General features: G+C 38.7%; 11 protein-coding genes and 1 non-coding gene across 12 annotated transcripts; 6 read left to right on the top strand and 6 right to left on the bottom strand.

Moving 5' to 3' along the window:
- Window positions 1–182: 182 nt before the first annotated feature.
- Window positions 183–2096, bottom strand: NHX1 (bifunctional K:H/Na:H antiporter NHX1; the record flags this gene model as incomplete). Its single annotated transcript, XM_018363850.1, has 1 exon — window positions 183–2096. One exon carries the CDS (start codon window positions 2094–2096, stop codon window positions 183–185), a length of 1914 nt encoding a protein of 637 aa, XP_018223979.1.
- A 633-nt stretch (window positions 2097–2729) lies between these two features.
- Window positions 2730–3293, top strand: GUK1 (guanylate kinase; the record flags this gene model as incomplete). The annotated part of the gene is made up of 1 exon (XM_018363849.1): window positions 2730–3293. The coding sequence occupies one exon, from the start codon at window positions 2730–2732 to the stop codon at window positions 3291–3293; it is 564 nt and encodes a 187-aa protein (XP_018223978.1).
- A 636-nt stretch (window positions 3294–3929) lies between these two features.
- Window positions 3930–4520, top strand: TSA2 (thioredoxin peroxidase TSA2; the record flags this gene model as incomplete). Its single annotated transcript, XM_018363848.1, has 1 exon — window positions 3930–4520. The coding sequence occupies one exon, from the start codon at window positions 3930–3932 to the stop codon at window positions 4518–4520; it is 591 nt and encodes a 196-aa protein (XP_018223977.1).
- A 169-nt stretch (window positions 4521–4689) lies between these two features.
- Window positions 4690–6741, bottom strand: PPN1 (endopolyphosphatase; the record flags this gene model as incomplete). The annotated part of the gene is made up of 1 exon (XM_018363847.1): window positions 4690–6741. The coding sequence occupies one exon, from the start codon at window positions 6739–6741 to the stop codon at window positions 4690–4692; it is 2052 nt and encodes a 683-aa protein (XP_018223976.1).
- A 677-nt stretch (window positions 6742–7418) lies between these two features.
- YHP1 (Yhp1p) lies at window positions 7419–8492 on the top strand (the record flags this gene model as incomplete). The annotated part of the gene is made up of 1 exon (XM_018363846.1): window positions 7419–8492. One exon carries the CDS (start codon window positions 7419–7421, stop codon window positions 8490–8492), a length of 1074 nt encoding a protein of 357 aa, XP_018223975.1.
- Window positions 8493–8802: 310 nt separating this feature from the next.
- On the bottom strand, window positions 8803–9690 carry RPS18A (40S ribosomal protein uS13; the record flags this gene model as incomplete). The annotated part of the gene is made up of 2 exons (XM_018363845.1): window positions 8803–9196; window positions 9644–9690. The coding sequence occupies 2 exons, from the start codon at window positions 9688–9690 to the stop codon at window positions 8803–8805; spliced, it is 441 nt and encodes a 146-aa protein (XP_018223974.1).
- Window positions 9691–10686: 996 nt separating this feature from the next.
- UTP6 (snoRNA-binding rRNA-processing protein UTP6) lies at window positions 10687–12009 on the top strand (the record flags this gene model as incomplete). Its single annotated transcript, XM_018363844.1, has 1 exon — window positions 10687–12009. The coding sequence occupies one exon, from the start codon at window positions 10687–10689 to the stop codon at window positions 12007–12009; it is 1323 nt and encodes a 440-aa protein (XP_018223973.1).
- Window positions 12010–12179: 170 nt separating this feature from the next.
- Window positions 12180–13484, bottom strand: ADA2 (chromatin-binding transcription regulator ADA2; the record flags this gene model as incomplete). The annotated part of the gene is made up of 1 exon (XM_018363843.1): window positions 12180–13484. The coding sequence occupies one exon, from the start codon at window positions 13482–13484 to the stop codon at window positions 12180–12182; it is 1305 nt and encodes a 434-aa protein (XP_018223972.1).
- Window positions 13485–14400: 916 nt separating this feature from the next.
- Window positions 14401–14736, top strand: RPS17B (40S ribosomal protein eS17; the record flags this gene model as incomplete). Its single annotated transcript, XM_018363842.1, has 1 exon — window positions 14401–14736. The coding sequence occupies one exon, from the start codon at window positions 14401–14403 to the stop codon at window positions 14734–14736; it is 336 nt and encodes a 111-aa protein (XP_018223971.1).
- A 209-nt stretch (window positions 14737–14945) lies between these two features.
- Window positions 14946–15860, bottom strand: ECM11 (Ecm11p; the record flags this gene model as incomplete). The annotated part of the gene is made up of 1 exon (XM_018363841.1): window positions 14946–15860. One exon carries the CDS (start codon window positions 15858–15860, stop codon window positions 14946–14948), a length of 915 nt encoding a protein of 304 aa, XP_018223970.1.
- A 1808-nt stretch (window positions 15861–17668) lies between these two features.
- On the top strand, window positions 17669–17741 carry DI49_0612. Its single transcript has one exon. It is a non-coding gene; the product is annotated as a tRNA-Lys (tRNA).
- Window positions 17742–17907: 166 nt separating this feature from the next.
- On the bottom strand, window positions 17908–19959 carry DI49_0611 (putative hydrolase; the record flags this gene model as incomplete). The annotated part of the gene is made up of 1 exon (XM_018363840.1): window positions 17908–19959. One exon carries the CDS (start codon window positions 19957–19959, stop codon window positions 17908–17910), a length of 2052 nt encoding a protein of 683 aa, XP_018223969.1.
- Between the last annotated feature and the right edge of the window lie 252 nt (window positions 19960–20211).

Raw genomic sequence — 20211 nt, 5'->3', positions numbered from 1 at the left:
CGATCGGGTAACGCACGTTATAGCTTGCTAATAAGAACACTTATATAGGTGTGTCTATATATGTATTCCAGCAAAAGGGTGTTAGATGAAAGGAGGCATAAAAGAGGAAGCTCTTCTTAAAAGCTGACTAAGGGAATGTATAAACACTTAATTGATATATTTATACTAAAATAGGCAAGAGTCTAGTGGTTTTGGGAAGTGAATTCGGAAGGAGACTGAGTGGCTGAGTCTTGTATGGACGGCGACATGTTATCCAAGAACACGGGCTTCAATACTTGCTCATCAAAATTCTGGAACCATTGTGAGTMGGCGTTGAAGATCGTGCCTAGCTTATCTCTTAAATTACGCTTATCGATTGATGATCTTCCCAAGTTAGGGCTGGTGTTTTCGGTCTCGTCCAACTCTCCGAAGGTATTGTCACCCATTGATGGATGATCAGGAACACTCTTGTTGTTGTTGTTGTTGTTGTTGTTGACTGTTAGTTGATCTATTGAAACATCAGGTGAATTGTTATCAGAATATGGCCCTAAACCTGTCGGCATGGGGCTACCACTCATAAAATTGATTGTCCTTGGAGCTTCAATATCAAATTCGTCATCAGATACATCTTCTTCACTTATACAACCAGTTTTGATATTTAAAACTTCCAACATTCCTGCCGTAGTACCTCCAAAGATGATAACAGTTAAAACTACGACAACAAGAACCGTCGCCAATAAAGTAAATTTATACTCACCTTGAATACCCAAGGCTAAAGCAACCCCCACAGCACCACGCAGTCCGGCCCAGAATGTCATCATTTGATAATTGTAAGGTATTTCATCAGGAATAGAGATATTCTCGCCAGTGACTCCGCTCATGGATCTGATTGTCTTCATTCTATAAATCCAATTAATGAATCGAGATAGTGGAAATACGGCACACCAACGTGCTACACATATAGAAATAGCAGCGACAATGATTAAAAGTGGCTTGTAAACTAATTCCACCTCAGTGAAAAGCTCCAGGCCTAGATAAATGAAGATAAAATTCTCCGATAATCTTGCCAGCAGTTGAAAGATATACTTGATGGTGATTTGTGATCTTCTTGACATGTTATAATAAGCGTAATGTTTCAAAGTGATACCGCAGAATAACAGGGAAACGATACCAGACATGTGGCAACCGTTGGAAAAGAAATAGGACTCATAGGCAATTAACAGGATTAGACAACTCTCAATTTGAGGATAGCGTCTTATAAGAGTGTGCTTCAATAAAAGGGCAACAAGAATTCCTATGAGAACACCGATCAATAATGAAACAGAGAAGGTCATTAAAAAGAGGCCTGCCCCTTCAAAAACCGAAGAAAATGTCGCAGGCTGACCATGAAATTTTTGGCAAGTCTCAAACATGACAATAGAAATTGCATCATTTAACAAAGATTCGCCAAAAATAATTGTGTATAATTTAGGATCAACTTTATAGGCATTGAATATGGAAAGGATAGTAACAGGGTCAGTAGCTGATAAAGTGGCACCGACAGACATTGCATCTGCAAATGAAATGTCGATACTCTCCAATCCTAGGAAAGTCCAGACATAGAGTATGATACCTATTACGACAGCAGATATAAAAGTCCCCGGTATGGCAAAAATTAGGATGGATACCATATTATTGAAAAAATTCGCTTGATTCAGCTCATACCCGCTATTTAAAATGATAGGTGGCAACAGGACATTAAAGAAATAGGTGGAATTGAACGTGACAGTATCTTGAATATAATGCCCGGGGGACATTCTTATTATCAGCCCGATAACCATACCATAGAAGATTGAAAGCACAGTTTCATGTACCGCTCTTATACGTTTTTGAGTCAAGTAATAACCTGACCATAATGCAGAGATTAATAAGAACAACATGATGCATAAGGCCCATGAAGAGAACATTTCTTCAGTAACAGGGCTTATATCTACATCGGGATCACCTGTTATGGGATCATCGACATCCGGTAGATCAGGGGAAGGAAGAAGTTCATCATCGTCATCAGAATCAACGGCCCTCTTAGCGGTGGTCAGCAGCACCTTGAATGCTATATTTAGCAACACCTTAGATAACATATTTCCATATAATATAGTGTGCTAATTGCAATTTAAGGATTATGCTGCGATTTCTGTCGTTTACTTCAAACGCACTACATCTACATCTATATGGCGATCTTGGGTGCCCTTCACCTTACCGTAGATAGAAAAAGTTAATAGGAACCATATCATCGTAAATAATGATTTGAAACAATATAAACAAAGCTAGTTAATACGCATTGCAAAAAGAAGCTATTGCAAGCTAATTAATAAAAATGCCTCACGATGTCAGGTGCTCTCAGAATACCCAACGTATCCAGTTGTATTTCGTACACCTTCATTGACCCCAAATGACAGATACTTCACGTAGTCCGTGCTAACTAGGCAAGACAGGGGCAGAATTGCAAGATACTTGAGGACAACAAACGCTTGAAGTCCATGTGAGATTAAGAGATGATGCCGGGTACTTTTAAGGCGCGTAAGTTTCGTGTGAGTTTCTTATTACTGACTTTACACGCATCGGGGACATCTCAAATTCTTGCTTGAAAAATTTGAAAAAAAAAAATAAGAAAACAAATCAGTTTTGAATATGAATAAATACCCGATAGTTACTTGTATTCGGCTTGAAATCCTGTTAAAACATCTGAGATAAAACCACAGAGCTAACAAATAATGTCCCGTCCTATTGTTATTTCCGGTCCAAGCGGTACAGGTAAATCTACCTTATTGAAGAAACTATTTGCTGAGTACCCAAAATCCTTCGGATTTAGTGTTTCGTCCACTACCAGAGCTCCAAGAGCCGGTGAGGTCAACGGAAAAGACTACAACTTTGTTGATGTAGAAGGGTTCAAATCCATGATTAAAAACAATGAATTTATCGAATGGGCTCAATTTTCTGGCAACTACTACGGTACCACCGTTGCTTCCGTCAAACAAGTCGGTGAAACTGGTAAGACTTGTATTTTAGACATCGATATGCAAGGTGTCAAGTCTGTCAAGGAAGTCCCAGAATTAAATGCTAGATTTTTGTTTGTGGCTCCACCATCGATCGACGATTTGAGAAAGAGACTGGAGGGCAGAGGTACTGAAACCGAAGAATCCATCTCCAAGAGATTAAGCGCCGCTGAAGCTGAATTAGCATACGCCAAAACTGGCGCTCATGAAAAAATCATCGTTAACGAGGACTTGGACAGGGCCTACAAGGAATTGAAGGACTTCATCTTCGCTGAAAACTAATGTAACCGTATATAGGCATTACTAAGCTTACAGTGAGCAAGATAGTACTATAACATAAGGAAAACAGAAAATCCAACCACTAATTAGATAATAATAATATAGAACTTCTCGAGTTATCTGGACCAGTTCCTGTTTCTTATTACTAAGCACGGAGACCATCCGAATATTCTTCTAGAATCTCAGTGCCAAGTCATCAATATGGCGAGTGCCAGGGCAAAGTTGCCAATCGACCATGACGTTAGGCACCGACAAGAGGCTACCGGGTGTTCCTTAGTTGATCGCAGGTCCTTCGCTCATGTTCACCCTTCTTCTTCACTCGTCTTAGTCATTAGCGCATGGCCGGCTGTTGGCTCCGTCTTACAAATAATATCGTATAGGGAGAGGCGAGGCCCGTCCTTTCTCTTACACATCTGAAAAGCCTTTCGCTAAACCGAGAACAGAGGTTCGAAGGTCGAAAAAAATCCAATGTAATATATATAAGGCACGGGCATCGCAAAGATATATTCAATTGGTTTCCATCATGTTTAGTTCTAAGAGTATTCGTACGAAGCATATCTAGATATCACCAAAAGCAAGAAAAAATACCACTTTTGCTGAAAATTAGCTTATTCTGAAAAAAACATTCGAGAGGTAAACATGGTAGCACAAGTTCAAAAACAAGCCCCAGCTTTTAAGAAAACAGCGGTAGTCGACGGTATCTTCGAAGAAATCTCTTTGGAACAATACAAAGGTAAATATGTTGTTCTCGCCTTTGTGCCATTAGCCTTTTCATTTGTCTGTCCAACTGAAATTGTGGCATTTTCCGATGCTGCCAAGAAGTTCGAGGAGCAAGGTGCCCAAATTCTATTTGCCTCCACCGACTCGGAATATTCCTTACTGGCGTGGACCAACCTTGCTAGAAAGGACGGTGGCTTGGGTCCAGTCAATGTTCCTTTATTAGCCGACACCAATCATTCTTTGTCCAGAGACTATGGTGTCCTAATTGAAGAAGAAGGTATTGCCTTGAGAGGTTTATTCATTATCGATCCAAAGGGTGCAATTAGACACATCACCATCAATGATCTTTCCGTTGGCAGAAATGTTGACGAAGCTTTGAGACTGGTTGAAGGTTTCCAGTGGACTGACAAGAACGGTACAGTCTTGCCATGTAACTGGACTCCGGGCGCTGCCACCATCAAACCCGACGTCAAAGATTCTAAAGAGTATTTTGAAAGCGCAAACAACTAATCAAAGTTTATATGGTAACCCTTCGTCCCCTTGATTAAACAAAGATACATTCGCCTATATACGATAACAAAAATGCTTTATATATTTTTTTAGCTTTACTGATTTACAGAAGCACTATAGACAGAAAAAAATACGGAAAAAGAATATGCCTTTTATACACCTACTTCGCTCAATCATCTTTGTAGCCAGAAGATGCAAATGACCATTCAACATATTGTTCCCATGCAGGGTTGTCTTCATACAACCTACCTGCCAAATCCAAATAGCTTCCTACTGTTAACGTGTCCATCGAGTACGGCTTCTCATCCGAGGTGTACTCTACTTCATACTTGAAAACATCCTTCGACTCATCCAATGAGCTATAATATTCTTTATTAATCTTCTCCAAATCGGCATAAAATTGAACAAAACGTGTTGGAGTAAACAGTTGCGGTACATACGCGGGACCTAGTCCGTATCCTTCTGGCATTTCAACTGGAACCGTTTTATCATCACTCTTTCGCTTTTTCTTTTTGTCAGAGCCCTCGCTGCTAATTCGGGAGTCAATGTTTTTGCTGTCCGGTTCGTCTTCCAGTAAGGATTCTTCCATAATCTTGTCTAGTGATTCAAAAAACTCATCCCAAGGTTTATCCTTCGAGATACCGAAGTCGGATTCATCTGCTATATCGCTAATGTTATATTCCCATATTCTAAAGGCAGGATTGAAAGTTGGAATGACAGAACCACCTATATTTACAATAGAATAACGCTCAATAAGCTCTTGTCTAGTGATTGGCTTCTTCTTCTTCTTCTTCTTCTTTTTGTTCTTCTTCTTTTTGTTCTTGTTTTCACTCTCCACGGTATCTTCCGATTCAACTCTTTGCAGCTTATTCCATACTTTACGGTAGTGTGTATCACGAACGGTGTCCATGTATGCTTCTTTGTTAGATGGCTTAGCACCCATCAAATAGGCTTCTTTTGCAGTCATTGCATGACCCAGAATTCTATTTAGATTAGTTTCATCATCATCATCATCATCCTCCTCCTCCTCTGCAATCTCTCCTCCTTCTCGAACACGACTATACGGCTCCAAATTTCTGAGAAGAGATTTTCTTGCCTTTTTACCATCTGCTGGAATGAAGTGATCGACATTCATATGTCCATATAATCCTCCAACAATTATGTCTCTGTACTCATGAGTCCATAGGGTAAACTTGTCATAACAAGATTGATCGAAATTTTTTGCAATTGGAGGCACGTGTCCACTAAGCCATACTTTCATTCCTCTATGTCTTAGTTCTTCTAAGACATAGCCTAACCAGAGTAAGAGTTGGTAGCCCGGCTCCTTCTTCGAATTACAATTGTCAACTAAGGGATTAGCCTGAAATAGATATAGTGTATTAATTGACAAAACAGCGAGCCTCCCCGGAATGACTTCCGTCAAATACGAAGCACTTCTATCAAATATCCTTTGCTGTTGTTGCGGAACGAAATTCTTCCAAAGCCTATAATATTCCCTGGTTTGAAGAGTAGGTCCCAATGCAAACATGTTATGCGGGAAAACATCGTTGTTACCAAGACTTGGAATTACAGATACATCGAAATCTCTTGGATCTTCTTCATTCCCAGCACTGAATATTTCAGTCATTTTTGTTGCGACAATATCATTCATATCAAAAATCTGCGCCTCTGTTCTTGGATTCCTCCGGTCATTATCATGGCGGACATTATCACCAGTCCAGATAACAAAATCAATCTTATCTCTCAAGTTTTCTTTAACCCATCTCAAAGTTTCTTCCACCAATAAAACAGGAGAATCGCATCCAGACATTGCTTTTCCAAACTTTGGGGCTACATCATTCTTTTTGTCAGGTTTACCTGAATGGCACACGGCATCTATGGAAGTTCCTTCTACATAGTAAGAGTCAGGGTGCATGTCAGTGATATGAAGGAACCTGCCATGCAATTTCTTATCCTTCCCAGATCTTACATCCCTTACAATTATCGGTTCTCTGGGTGTCAAGCCTAGTCTTGTAAATTCCTTATCCCTCAACGATTCAATAGACCTGTCTTTACCTCCACCACTCAAAGATTTGGGGAAAAGGGTTATATATTCAAATTTAGCATCAATTATAAACACGAGAAACACCAAAACGCAGGTAGAAAAAATGGCAATCAACGATCTCTTGTGCGGCCTACTCATGCTTACATCGTGCACTCTACTCTTACCCACTACAACCATTGAAAAGTAGCTGACTAGCTCTACTCTCACTTACACAGAGCAAAATTGGTGACAAAGAGATACAGAACCTATATAAACACTTCACCCCTACCAAAAAAACTGGAACTTGCCGACTTTAGGCTGCTTTCTATCTAGGTTGTATCCTTACCCTTTAGGTCTCCCACATGGATCTTGTAATTAAAAAAGTGCAATATAACTTCAAACGTGCCGAGTCCCAATCCAGACATATCTCCTTCCATTTCGGGTAATACCGACATTCGTGCCATCCCGTGCAAAGAGAGCCGCCACGCATTCTGTTTGGTATGCCCAGAGAAAACGCCGCACGGGATAGCAGATCACACTTCCCGATGCGGCAAGAAACCACGTCCCGATTTGGACATGACGCGCGCCAAAAGCCCGGAATGGTAAACATCCAACGCGGTTACGGCGCAGGGATACGTACGTATGTCTAATATCAATGCTGAATTGGGTTAATGGTATGAGATATTTCAGGCAGATTCTTCGTATACCCATTGTTTATTTGTTTGAGTATAGTCACAGATGAATGTCTAAAAATATATATATGGCGAGTGTCTTGTGGCTCTGCCAGCGTAGAGGATTTCTTGTACTTCTTTTCTGCTCCCCAGGTACTCAAGCAATTAAAAGCCATAACAGATCAAACATTAGCATTTTATAGTATGGAAAGCAGAAATATGGTGCTTCCTTCTCTACCGGCCATTCTTACAAGTAATTCTAGCTCGCCTTTTCAGATGCATGTTCTACCAAACACAAACTTTCCCAGTGATGAACAGGGTGTTATCAGGCTCCCACCCTTGGCTACGTCTGTGCACCTTCCAAGACCGGTCGTAAGCACTTGTAAAAGCCCATGCGATGAGGCAAGGTCGAACAGTAATAGCCCGCAACCTCTGAGCTTCCTATCGCAACGCTTGGCTACTTCCAGGACACCTTTATCCAAATCCAAGAAGCCGAGTTCTCATTCCCCTTCACCCTTTACCCCAACAATCAAGAACCCTACCAAAGGACAGCCAGCTCAGGGTACGCATTCTTATAGAAAAGTTAACATTCTCACACCTTTATCTGCAGCTAAAGCCATCCTGACGCCACGAGCAAAGGGTGACAAAAAAAGATCATTTGCATTCATTACACATTCACAAGAAACGTTTCCCAAAAAGGAACCGAAGATCGATAACGCTCGGTTGGCTCGTCGAAAAAGAAGAAGAACGTCGTCGCATGAGTTAGGAATTTTGCAGACTGCGTTCGATGAATGTCCCACTCCTAGTAAGACCAAGAGAACGGAGTTGTCCGAACAGTGTAACATGTCCGAAAAATCTGTTCAAATATGGTTCCAGAACAAAAGGCAAGCTGCTAAAAAGCACAAAAACAACAATGGTAATGCAAGCCGTTGCAAGATTCACTCCAGTGATTCGATTTCTATGATATCATATTCAGATGCTACTTTAGAGATTACTTCCACCCCAACATGCTCTAGCAAGACCATTACTGCGGAGTTATTAAAGACCTCACCTCCAAACATCTCTGCATCGATTTTCAAAGACGATCATATTACCCCTTGTAAACCGGGTAGACAATTGAAGTTCCATGGCAAACCTGTGGTTGCTAGAAGAACATTAACAAGTACCAGTCATAACGAACCAATCGACAGTCTTGAAAAAAAAGAAAATCATTTAAAATTCAATGCATATGAAAGAGTACCTCTAGGAGAGATTGAAATGAACTCTTTTGAAAACTAACATTTCTTGGTGGCCGATTCGGGGCATATATATTTACCGGGTGTACACAAATCAGCTGCCTTTTAAAAGGTTGCTAGAAAAGGATATTTTGTCCCGTCTTAAATCGTAGTATCATATACAAGTAGATGTAATATTATGTTCTTTCCAAGGTTCGTTTCTATTTTGAAACTCGTAATATCAGGAAGGTGAAGTTATCGTCACAAAATTAATTTTCTTCTCTTTAGTCTTTCTAAAGAAAAGTTAATTAGGAAGTGCTATGTAAATATATGTACTTGTACAAAAAAGATTAAAATTGGTTAATCTTATCAGCTTAAGTTCTTCTTCTACCAGTGGTCTTGGTGTGTTGACCTCTAACACGTAAACCCCAGAAGTGTCTGATACCACGGTGAGCTCTGATCTTCTTTAATCTTTCCAAATCGTCTCTCAACTTAGATTCGACGTTGTTAGCCAAAGTGTGGTAGTCCTTACCGTCAGTAATGTCGTTTTGACGGTTCAAGAACCAAGCTGGGATTTTGTAGTGAGTTGGGTTTTGCATGATTTGGACAATTCTTTCCAATTCTTCTTGGGTCAATTCACCAGCTCTCTTTTGTAAATCAACATCGGCCTTCTTACAGACCAAGTTGGAGTAACGACGGCCAACACCCTTGATGGTAGTCAAGGCGTAGACGATCTTGATGTTACCGTCAACGTTAGTGTTCAACAAACTGTATAAAAAAGCCAAATTTAGGTGGGAAACCAAATTCATTAACTAAAAGTTAGTAAAGAAAACATGTAATTGGTGGTGGCTGAATTCAGGCTGATACAAATATGGAAAAGCATCTTAACATGTGAAAGCCAGGACATTTATTTTATGACAGCTGATTTACTTTGGGCCATGTTTGTATTCAGTAGCTCTTCCCCCTCGAATTCCACTATTCTTGTCATGATAAGCGCTTAGTCTCGGTATTGCAGTTTTTTTTATTGTAAGTTTGTTCATCGAGTACCATTATAGCTTTCCTAACGCACTTCAAGGGCCACTGTCATCAAAACAATTCTAGTCCATTAGCCAATATTTGTCTCAGCAGGCCGCAGTGGTTGTCCTTTCTCCTCTGCCTGTCATATGCCCAAGCTCTCATTATATTTTGCCATAATTCATCTCTATTCAAACATACCGTAAAATGTGTTGGAAGGAACCTTGTTCTTGGACAATTAAAGACATCTTTACCCGCTCTTGTGTATACGTTCACTTGTATCTCAATCTTTAATGTAGGACGTCTAACATATAGACAGGTATCTTCATTTAGCCCCATTTTTGCTATTATTTGTGGTCGAGTGACTAGATGGGTCTGAGCTGGCTAGACGACACACACTTTCCCGGCCGAGATACTGGGACGCGCAGATGGGCGGGAAACGGTGTCTTCAGAAGCTGCAACTGCCCACAACCTGCACCTTTCCCGGGAAAAACCCGTTGTCTGAAAAATGTGGATTCAGAAAATTTCAAAGAAACTGTACGGGTGGACAAACGTACGGATGTTAAACGTCTTGGCGGCTATTTCCGAATTTCCGCTGCTGCCGGCCGACATTTCAAAACAAGAGCTAGCGCAAGAGTGAACGTTGAGACTTTTCAAAAGCTGCACTGAGAAAAAGAAGACAGATTCTTCAGAAAACATCAATCAGCAGGACAGTCGATAGACACTCATTTGCTCATCTCGGAGATACTTTTCTGAAGTCAGGTCCGACGTCATTGATTCTTTTCATGGTAATCGCCTTTTATGTTAAAAGTCAAGAACGCTTACACCATGTATGAGCTTCGGGTTGAACTTCTTCTGTACATTTATCTAGATACAAGCTCAGAGCAGTATTGTTGTTGGTAAAAGAATAAAATAGTTTGAGATGTTCGCAAGATATGAAGGCTTTGCGCTAAACCCTGAAAAGCTTCCTTCGCTGATGAACTTTCCAATTATACACTTCGCAGAATAGAATGATCCAACAAGTTAGATCCACGTTTATGGTTTTACCGCACTCTTGATTACTGAGTTTACTAGTAATAGTGGGAAATCCGCGCGTTTCATGTCCGGGTATCCTTGAAAATTTTCGAAAAAGATTTGGGCGATGAGCTAAAAATCATGATCGCTATGAATAAGAGTATATAGCACGTCTAAGTGGTCAGTACCGGCAGTGTAACCTATAGAAAAACCAACCGAAAACCACAATAATGTCGAAGACCAGATATTATTTGGAGCAATGTATTCCCGAAATGGATGATCTGGTGGAAAAGGGACTTTTCACCAAGAATGAGGTTTCCTTAATCATGAAAAAAAGAACCGATTTTGAACATAGGCTAAACTCTAGAGGTTCCAGTATTAACGATTACGTAAAATACATTGATTATGAAACCAACGTCAACAAGCTACGTGCCAAGAGATGTAAAAGAATCTTACAGGCTAAAAAGACTAACAGTCTATCTGACTGGTCCATTCAACAAAGAATAGGTTTTATTTATCAAAGAGGAACGAACAAATTTCCACAAGATTTGAAGTTCTGGGCCATGTATTTGAACTACATGAAGGCTAGAGGTAACCAAACATCATATAAGAAGATTCACAACATTTATAACCAGTTATTGAAATTACATCCAACAAATGTGGATATATGGATTAGTTGTGCCAAGTACGAGTACGAAGTTCACGCTAATTTCAAGAGTTGTAGAAACATCTTCCAGAACGGTTTGAAGTTTAATCCTGATATACCTAAGCTATGGTACGAATATATAAAGTTCGAATTGAATTTCATCACTAAGTTGATTAACAGAAGAAAAGTGATGGGTTTGATCAATGAAAGAGAACAAGAACTAGATATGCTAAACGAACAGAAGAATACTGAGACCAATGATGAAGAGAAATCTCACGTGCAAGTTCCATCAACAGGCGATTCTATGAAGGATAAATTGAATGAACTGCCCGAAGCAGATATAAACGTGTTAGGTAATGCAGAGACTAACCCAGCGCTACGTGGAGATATTGCATTGACTATTTTTGACGTGTGTATGAAAACTTTAGGTAAACATTACATTAACAAGCATAAGGGCTATTATGCCATTTCAGACTCTAAGATGAATTCTGAATTGAACAAAGAAGCGTTGAATTACTTGTTTAATCAATCAATAAAATATATCCAATTATTTGATGAATTCCCAGATTTAGAAAGAGATTATCTTATCAATCACATTTTGCAATTTTGGAAAAACGATATGTACGATCTTTCGCTCCGTAAGGATTTACCCGAGTTGTATTTAAAAACAGTACTGATTGACACCACGTTAAATATCAGATACATGCCAGTTCAAGAGCTTGATATTGACCAATTGCAGTTGTCCGTTAAAAAACACTTTGCATACGTATCGAAATTGGATAATTCGCTAATCAAATCATTAAAGAGCGAGTACTCTACTTATTTACAAGACAACTACTTGAAAAAGATGAATGCGGAAGACGATCCTCGATACAAAATCCTAGACCTGATTGTCAAAAAACTTTAAATAAATTAGTGTAGACTTATAAATGCTATCACAAATCAAACAAATGTTATTCTTCTAATAATACAAAAAAAAAAAAAAAAAGGAGGGACGGCTGTATAGTATATAAAAAGTTCTGAATAAAAAGCCTTTTTGATTTCAATAATAATTACAATTGCTTTCTTTGTTTTTTGTTACATCCAGTTTTGACTTTGAAAAAAATCGTATATTCTATTTGCTTTAATTGCATCTATATTCAGTAGTTCCCTACATGCGCTTTTGCTTAGGTTGCCGCCAGTCTTTAGTAACTCCCTGAACACGACTTCTTTGATTACAAGGTATGGCTTTGGTAAAATTTTGAGCTGTATACACAGTTGCTGCTCGTCATTGGACAACAATGCATAGTCAGATGCATGCTGAATATCACTTATAGTCATGTTTTTCTTCCTGCCACCATTTTCGCTATAATTCTGAGAATATTCTGCATTCGATCTATGCGCGGAATTTGATCTGTAACGACTACTGCCCTCATTTAATGATGCCATCGTAGAAGAGCCAAATTTCTCGTACGTGCTAATTCTTGCTTGCTTATCTCGATCGTATTTAAGGCCTGCTTCTAACGTCGTTAAACCATTGCTTCTCCATTCTTGTAATTGCTGTATCCTTGTCCTGCATTGTAGCTCTTCCAGTATATCCTTGCTAAATTCTTCAAAATCCTGTGCAGCCATAACGCGAGCAAATGGTTTGATTCGGTTGTACAATTCTTTAGCTTCTTTGCTTCTTTTTTTATCAATGGCTTGCAATTTTCTGTAATCCATCAAATGGTTATCAAACAATAACCTTTTCTTTTCTGCTCTTGTTGACAATCTAGAATTATATATGTCCAAGATGGCAAACTTTAGTTCAATATCCAAAGGCTGATCATCGGGTTCAAAAACCATATCTTTGACTGGTCCCTCTGCTTCGTTCTCAAACTCTGTTTCAAACTCCAATCTACCAGGCATGAAACCTTGAACTTCGTGACAGCTCGGAACTGATGCCATAGGCTTCCTAGGGGGTTCTAACGGTCTTTCCCTGAATGATTCAATTCTATGTCTTCGTTGTTCTAAAAATTCGTCTTGCGGTACGTGTATGTTTTGAGTAATATCAGGTATAGGATAGTAACTGCTTTCCAGATAATACTTCAGGTAATGCTCTTTAACTTCTTCCTTGTCCCTGCTACCTATATGCTCAGCGATATCTTGCCAGTTACCGAGCCCTAAAGTCTGCGCTCCCTTGATTAATTGCAGTTCTTCATCTGCACCCCACTCAGGACAAAGAATAGGATATGAATTGGTTTCTATTATTCTATAATCGTGGTAAGGGCGATGGTTTCCTGTATATGAGCCTTGTGAATAGCAGGGTACACATAAGTCGTATTCCGGGCAGATAGCACATGACACTCTTACTCTGTTCGTGCAATCAGCTGAACAAACATCACAATGGAATTTGTTAGACATCCTCTTCACCGAATGTATGTATTAAAGTTGAAAACTTTATTGGGAATGGAATTGTTTCCAAAGAGCCTTATGTGTGACTTTCTTCAACCTAGCCTAGTTACCATCGCGACTCTAACATTTCCTCTAAAAGTCGTGTTTATTTCACTAATATTTGAACTGCTGGAAAAATCAGCGAAATTAAAAAACTTCCTGCGACCCCCATACATCTTGCATTTTTAGACCCATACACGTTCCGGAATATTTTTCAATATTTGCGACGACTTTTTCTAGCTTTTTTGAAACTTTAGTTCAGAACGCGCATTGAACGGAATTATTCGCGCTGCCCATAGCAATGAAGATGAGAGAGAAGGTTCAGACCGCGGTTCGCTGGGCCTCTCCCAGGCCTTTACCTTGCTCGTGTTAGTTCTGTTAAGGGTAAACTTTAAGTAAATACGTATTTTTATATTACTGAATTAGCTTTGATTCTTTCATCCCAGGATAGTTTAAAATAGATAAAGACAAACTAATAAAAAATGGTACGTACCAAGAAATGTGGATGGAGCACCAAACGTGATGGATATGATATCGAAAACATGACTTAAGGGCAGAACTTATTGAAAAATGTGGAAAACAGTGAAAACAAGAGAACCAGTGGAATGTATTTCAGATAAATAGATGAGAGGGCTATGAAACATTGATTACGACAGGTGTTAAGGAGAATGTATGAGGAAGATACTTAAGACCTCTATTCTCATGAAAATATTCAATTGCGTTTAAATGATGCTTTCCATTTTATCCAAAATTGTTAAAGAAAGGGCATTTTACTAACTTATGTTATAATCTTCGATTATAAATATTTCCACAGGGTAGAGTTAGAACTAAGACCGTCAAGCGTGCCTCCAAGGCTTTGATTGAACGTTACTATCCAAAGTTGACCATGGATTTCCAAACCAACAAGAGACTTTGTGATGAAATCGCCACTATCCAATCCAAGAGATTGAGAAACAAGATTGCTGGTTACACTACCCATTTGATGAAGAGAATCCAAAAGGGTCCAGTTAGAGGTATCTCTTTCAAATTGCAAGAAGAAGAAAGAGAAAGAAAGGATCAATACGTCCCAGAAGTCTCTGCTTTGGACTTGTCTCGTTCTAACGGTGTTTTGAACGTCGACAACCAAACTTCTGATTTGGTTAAATCTTTGGGTTTGAAATTGCCATTATCTGTCATCAATGTTTCCGCTCAAAGAGACAGACGTTACAAAAAGAGAACTTAAGAAGCATGAATTAATATAGTTATTATCATGTCATCTGTTTTACCCCTTTTCATTGAGGACTCTCCTTATGTATAGTTAAATAATTTCAATATCATCTAAAATATGAAAGATATGATTCATTATCAAAAAAGGAATATCATCTCCTCAAGACCATTCGTCTCCTTTTTTCTGAAAAATATATATAGCAGATTGGAACAATTATGAATTATTTATATAATGTCGAGAATTTCATTGGCTAAACTCTTGACTTTCTTGATTTTTCCCTCTAATTGCTGGCCTTGTTCCTCCAAGGCGTCTGCCCTATCATTGATGACTGATATAATCCCTTTGAATTTGTAGCTCAATTCTATTCGTTTCTTTATTATTTCTTGGTAGAGTTGGAATTGCTGATCAAGGATTTCCTGGCCCTTGTTTGTCCACTCTTCCAATGTCGAATCGGCTACACTAATAAAAAATTCTTGATCCTCCTCTGCTATGTCAGCAGGTAACATACTAGAGTAGTCTTGGAGACACGTATCTAAAAGATTTGGTTTGTCGAACAGATAGTTTTGTATTTTCTGGTACTCACCAGGATTTTCAGTTAGTTCCTGTGATTTTTGTTTAGCCGGAGATGATACATTTTCTACAATTGACGAGAACTTATATTCAGAGGGGGAAGTCTCTGTAGCAGGAGAAAGTATTTTTGGCTTTTTTTGGTTGTAAGCTCTCTCCTCCTTCGAAAAATCAATATTATCGTATTTACCAGATGTTGGTTTTTCTTTTAAAGCCCTTTTCTTTGAAATTGGGGTCAGCAACTGAAATCCTGTGGGCTCGGTCTTAACATTTGGTGTGTCGCTAACTGCCACAGCATTTTCTTTTCTTTTCCCCTCTGAAGGTTTTACAATCAGCGAAGGATTTAACAAAAAAGCAGAAAGATCTTGCTTTTCTGAATCCTTTGACTTTTTTTCCGGCGCCTTGGCAGCAACTTTATGCTTCGTTATACTTGAGCGGCTATTTATATTGGAAGAAGGAGATTGTTTATTGTTTTCTCTCTTTTTTACGGTTTCATTTTTATTCAAAGATTCATTTGCTGTTGGGGAATACAACGCAACCTCGGTTGAAGGCTCGGTTTTTATGACAGTCATTTGAAGGTGCTTTTATTCCTTTTTCTCTCTTGGTTGTATATTCTAAGTCAACTTTCAATATAGTTAATTCCGTTTATATTTGATTTTTGCCCGCTAAAAAAGTAATGATTTTTCCGGGTTTGTAGGCCAACGCGCCTAAATATTAATTAAAAAATTGATGTACCAAGAACACGAACGCTATTCAAGCGCTTGAAAAGCTATCCAAAATTACTTGGGTTTACCTCCCTTCTTCAAGAACACTGTAACAAAAGAGAGCTTAAAGCATTGTAGCTTTTTTTGTGCGACCTCTCTATTACTTCCTGCAAGAGTCAAGATCACTACTTTCCTAATAAAACTGTCGTGATGACATTAGAGCCGATCTCAAATCAATACTCATGCGTACAGTATGTATGGTAGTGAGGTTTAGAGGCCATAGAGTTCTCATCGGCATAATGTTTGATAGTCATCCTGAAAACGCTGAGATAGATATACGTTCTGAGATAGTCAAGAGCTCTAGGAGAGGATTATTTTTGTTTGTGCGGGCCCTAATTTTAATATCGCTGGTGATATTCATGACCTTCAAGTGGAAGTCTGTTTAACGGCGTTGGTGTATGGTGCGGTTTCATCAGGTATCAAATCGATCACATTAATCATGTTTACATACTCGGCGTGTCTGGTATTTCTATTTCCATGCAATCCAACGGGAAATGTCACTTCTATGCTCAAGAATGGTACTAGTGGTAAGATCTCACTCACGTAGTGTGTCGAAGATTTATAAAATAGTACTCTTTTTTTTTGCAGTTCACGTATGGCTTAAAACATAAAGAAAGCTAAGCGACCTATTTTTTGGAGTTACCATCCCAACCACCACCAGTGGGGCTACATTCGCTCACACAAGTGACATTCGTGTAGTGTAATCGGCCACCGAAGACAACTGAACAGACTATTACTAATTGTTGGAACAAGATTCTACTATCGTCCATCTATTACTATTATATACGGTGTTAAAAGATGACATAAACTATAAAACCAGTAAAACAGGATCAACACTGTCATCGTAATTAATGGAAGCTGGAGCGCAAGGATTGATATTGTAATAGGATCAATGGATGACGACATATAAAAAGAGGAACAGAATCGTTTATAATATTATGCAAAATTACTGATTCTCCTGTGGATTCCTAAATCCATGAGGAGAATCTCTAGTATAATCTAGTTACATAATATTATAACGTCAAGAAATAAATGGAATCCCAAAGATCATCATACAATTTAAAAAGTCAATTGTATCCATGTTCAATACTTGCCTGTGAATATTTCTGTTTCAACATAATTAATGTCATATTAAAGAATGTTCAAGATTACTTATTTCGACATAAAGTGTTGGAATAGGTGATCTCGGACATAACATATTTTATGTCAACATAGGTATTCTCGTACATTGACACTAATTATATTGGGGTGGGTAAAATTTAATAATACATTTTACCCCAAAAAAAATAAGATAAAGATCTACTAATTGCTCAGAAATTAGTACATAAGAAGATAAGTTATATCTGAGAACTCATTATCAATGTTCTGAATTATACTTGAACCATTGGGTTTCATATAACCAATCAGCGTGTGTTTTATATACCTCTCTTATATAATAATAAGAAAGGACTGCTTATTCTTAATTATTTCAACTTACCAAACTAACTAATTATCAACATAAAGAATGTTATGTCAAGAAACACCTATTCCGACATAAGCTTCTTGTTTGAATTTGTACTGACCGCTTTTCCGCAATCACTTTTTTACCTTGAATGAGGAAGATTTCAAATTAAGTGGCCTTGTTGGCGCAATCGGTAGCGCGTATGACTCTTAATCATAAGGTTAGGGGTTCGAGCCCCCTACAGGGCTAATAATATTTTTATATACATTTTTTTATACTTGCACTATGCGAAAGTTACAGTAGCCATTACAAATAAACTAGAGAAATATATAGCTTTCTCTGCTATCATTCTCATTTTTTTTACTCATTATATATTCAAGATCAAAATTCGATAAGATATTTTTTAGTTCCTTGTCAATACTTTTCCGATTTGCTAGGCTTGTTGCGCCCATTTGACTGGTCCGACTGTCGAGGCTGGTCTGGTTCATCTTTTGGTTCGTTTGGATCATCAACAAGCTCGCTACAAACTTTGGTACCGAAATGGTGCTCAACCATGTGTTCGATGGCAACGTAACCATACAGATTGACAAATCGTCTTCTCACTATAATATTATTATGTGAATCTGGTTTGATCTGCACCAAGACCTTCCTCCAAGTCATCGTTTCCTGCCATTCCCTGGCAATACGCTCTTGAATCCTATTGACACTCTCATTAGGATATATAAGCTTTTTAACTATGGGCCTATTCTCGTAATGTAAGGGAGGCAATTCTTCTGGATGATAAAGTTTGTCATGAACAATTTCATCTTTCCTTACGGCAGGGTTTTTAATATATTCTTGATCTGGTATAGACGCTGTCAGTACCGATAACGCGGATAATAAGGTATTAGCTTCTTTTGGAGGCTCGAATTTTTGATCATTAGTGGTTACTCCTTGTTCACTATCCGAATCCGAGACAGCCTCATTAGTTTGACCTCTTGTATATTTATTTATCCTGCCTCCATGTATGACAGCCTGTGGTAGGGTCCATTGTAAGGTTGCCTTCTTATTAGGACTTTCTGCAGGAATCTCCCCAACATTATGGCCATTTTCGTTAGATAATGGCGATACTTCTTTACTCTCTGGTGTCACCGAGGATTCGTATCCCTTGGACTTTGAAGACTTTTTATTCTCTTTCCTAATTTTTTGAACTTTATGTATACCTCGCCAGTCTAAATACAAAAGGGCAGCGGTTCTTAAGGGAACAATACCATCATCCATGATATTGGCATAGACTGTTCTTCTCTTAAAGGCTTCAAATATTTTTTTAGCTGGTGCTTGTGGAAGGATTTCTAGTATATATTTTGAACGTTCCGAATATGCTTCATCATCGGTATATAACCCATCTCTGGATGTTAAGGGTGTATATTTCAAATTTAGGTCTCTTCCTGTCAACCCAAGGGCGCCCATATCAAGTGGAACAGACAAATAGAAGGGAAAATCACCAATGACACCGATGAAGGGACTCGCTAGCGTAATAAAATTAACGGGTTTGACACCTTTCACTGGGTCAAAAAAATCTGGTCTTTTCACGGTTATGTAGCGGATTGCCATAGATTGGGTTGGACCCCCCAGGGAGTGCCCAATGAATGATATTTTATTTACTCTGTACTTCTTGTTCAACTCATCAACAATTTCAAGAACATACTTTCCAACTCTTACACCTAAGCAATGTATACCATGACTAGATTTGCCCACGTTATCCATACAACCTCGAACAATTATATTTGGATTAATAGACTCGTCCATGGGGAACGTCATTTCTTCAAGTTTATCCTTCATATATAACATATCGCACCCAATATTGGCGAATATCCCATGTGTCACTATAACCAGATGTACGGGCTTTTCTGGATATTTTGGTGGCAAATCCCAAAGAGTTTTAGTGTCCCATATCTCCAAAGCAACACCTTCAACACTTTTAAACGGACCGTTAGTTTTCTTGACCACTTTCCTTGTCGTTCCTATTCTAAAAGTGAATTCCAACCTCGGGATCGTGGTCACCGCTAATTGCGAAACAATGTCTATAGTCCACGAATAAATAGAACTACTACCAACTCTGGAATTACGATTCAGTAATATCTTTACTTTAAACCTTTCGTCTGGTTTCAAGTTTTCAATAAACGGAATAGCCTCTGTCCCTCGAAACTTGCGGTTCTCATTGTAATTATGCGGTCTAATATCAACGTAAAAGGAATACGGCCCGGTCAAATACACTGGCCGGAGCAGGGGACTTTCTTCGTTTTTAATTCTCACGAATAGTTGCGATACATCTATCCCTTGTTCTTTGAGCTCATTTTTATTCACCGAAAACTTGTAACGATACAGCTCTCCTATCCTTAATCTATTTCTTTCATCCGCCAGTAATATCCCTTCTGATTTACGTGTCTCGAGCGAATTTTTCATCCGGAGTATTTTATAGGGCATGAAAGGATCAAAAGAAGTAATGGCAACTTTTTAGAACAGGGCAGGTGGACAACTGTGAGCTTATTACTTCTCCTCCCTTTTTTCTGTCGTTCATTATTTCAGGGTCCCCATAATAAACAATGACTTTTTTTTAAAAAAGTCATCGACATTATTCGCGCTTACCTCACGAGTTGAAGGACCAAAACACTTTTTTCAACTAACAGGAACCGGGTAGTGCTGGATCAAGTAGGCCAGGATTTCTGACAATTGTTA

The sequence above is a fragment of the Saccharomyces eubayanus genome, chromosome II, assembly GCF_001298625.1.
Source record: "Saccharomyces eubayanus strain FM1318 chromosome II, whole genome shotgun sequence".
NCBI classification, from domain to species: Eukaryota; Fungi; Ascomycota; class Saccharomycetes; order Saccharomycetales; family Saccharomycetaceae; genus Saccharomyces; species Saccharomyces eubayanus.
The sequence above is the reverse complement of the archived record's forward strand: the minus strand, read 5'-3'. Positions and strand labels throughout refer to the sequence as shown.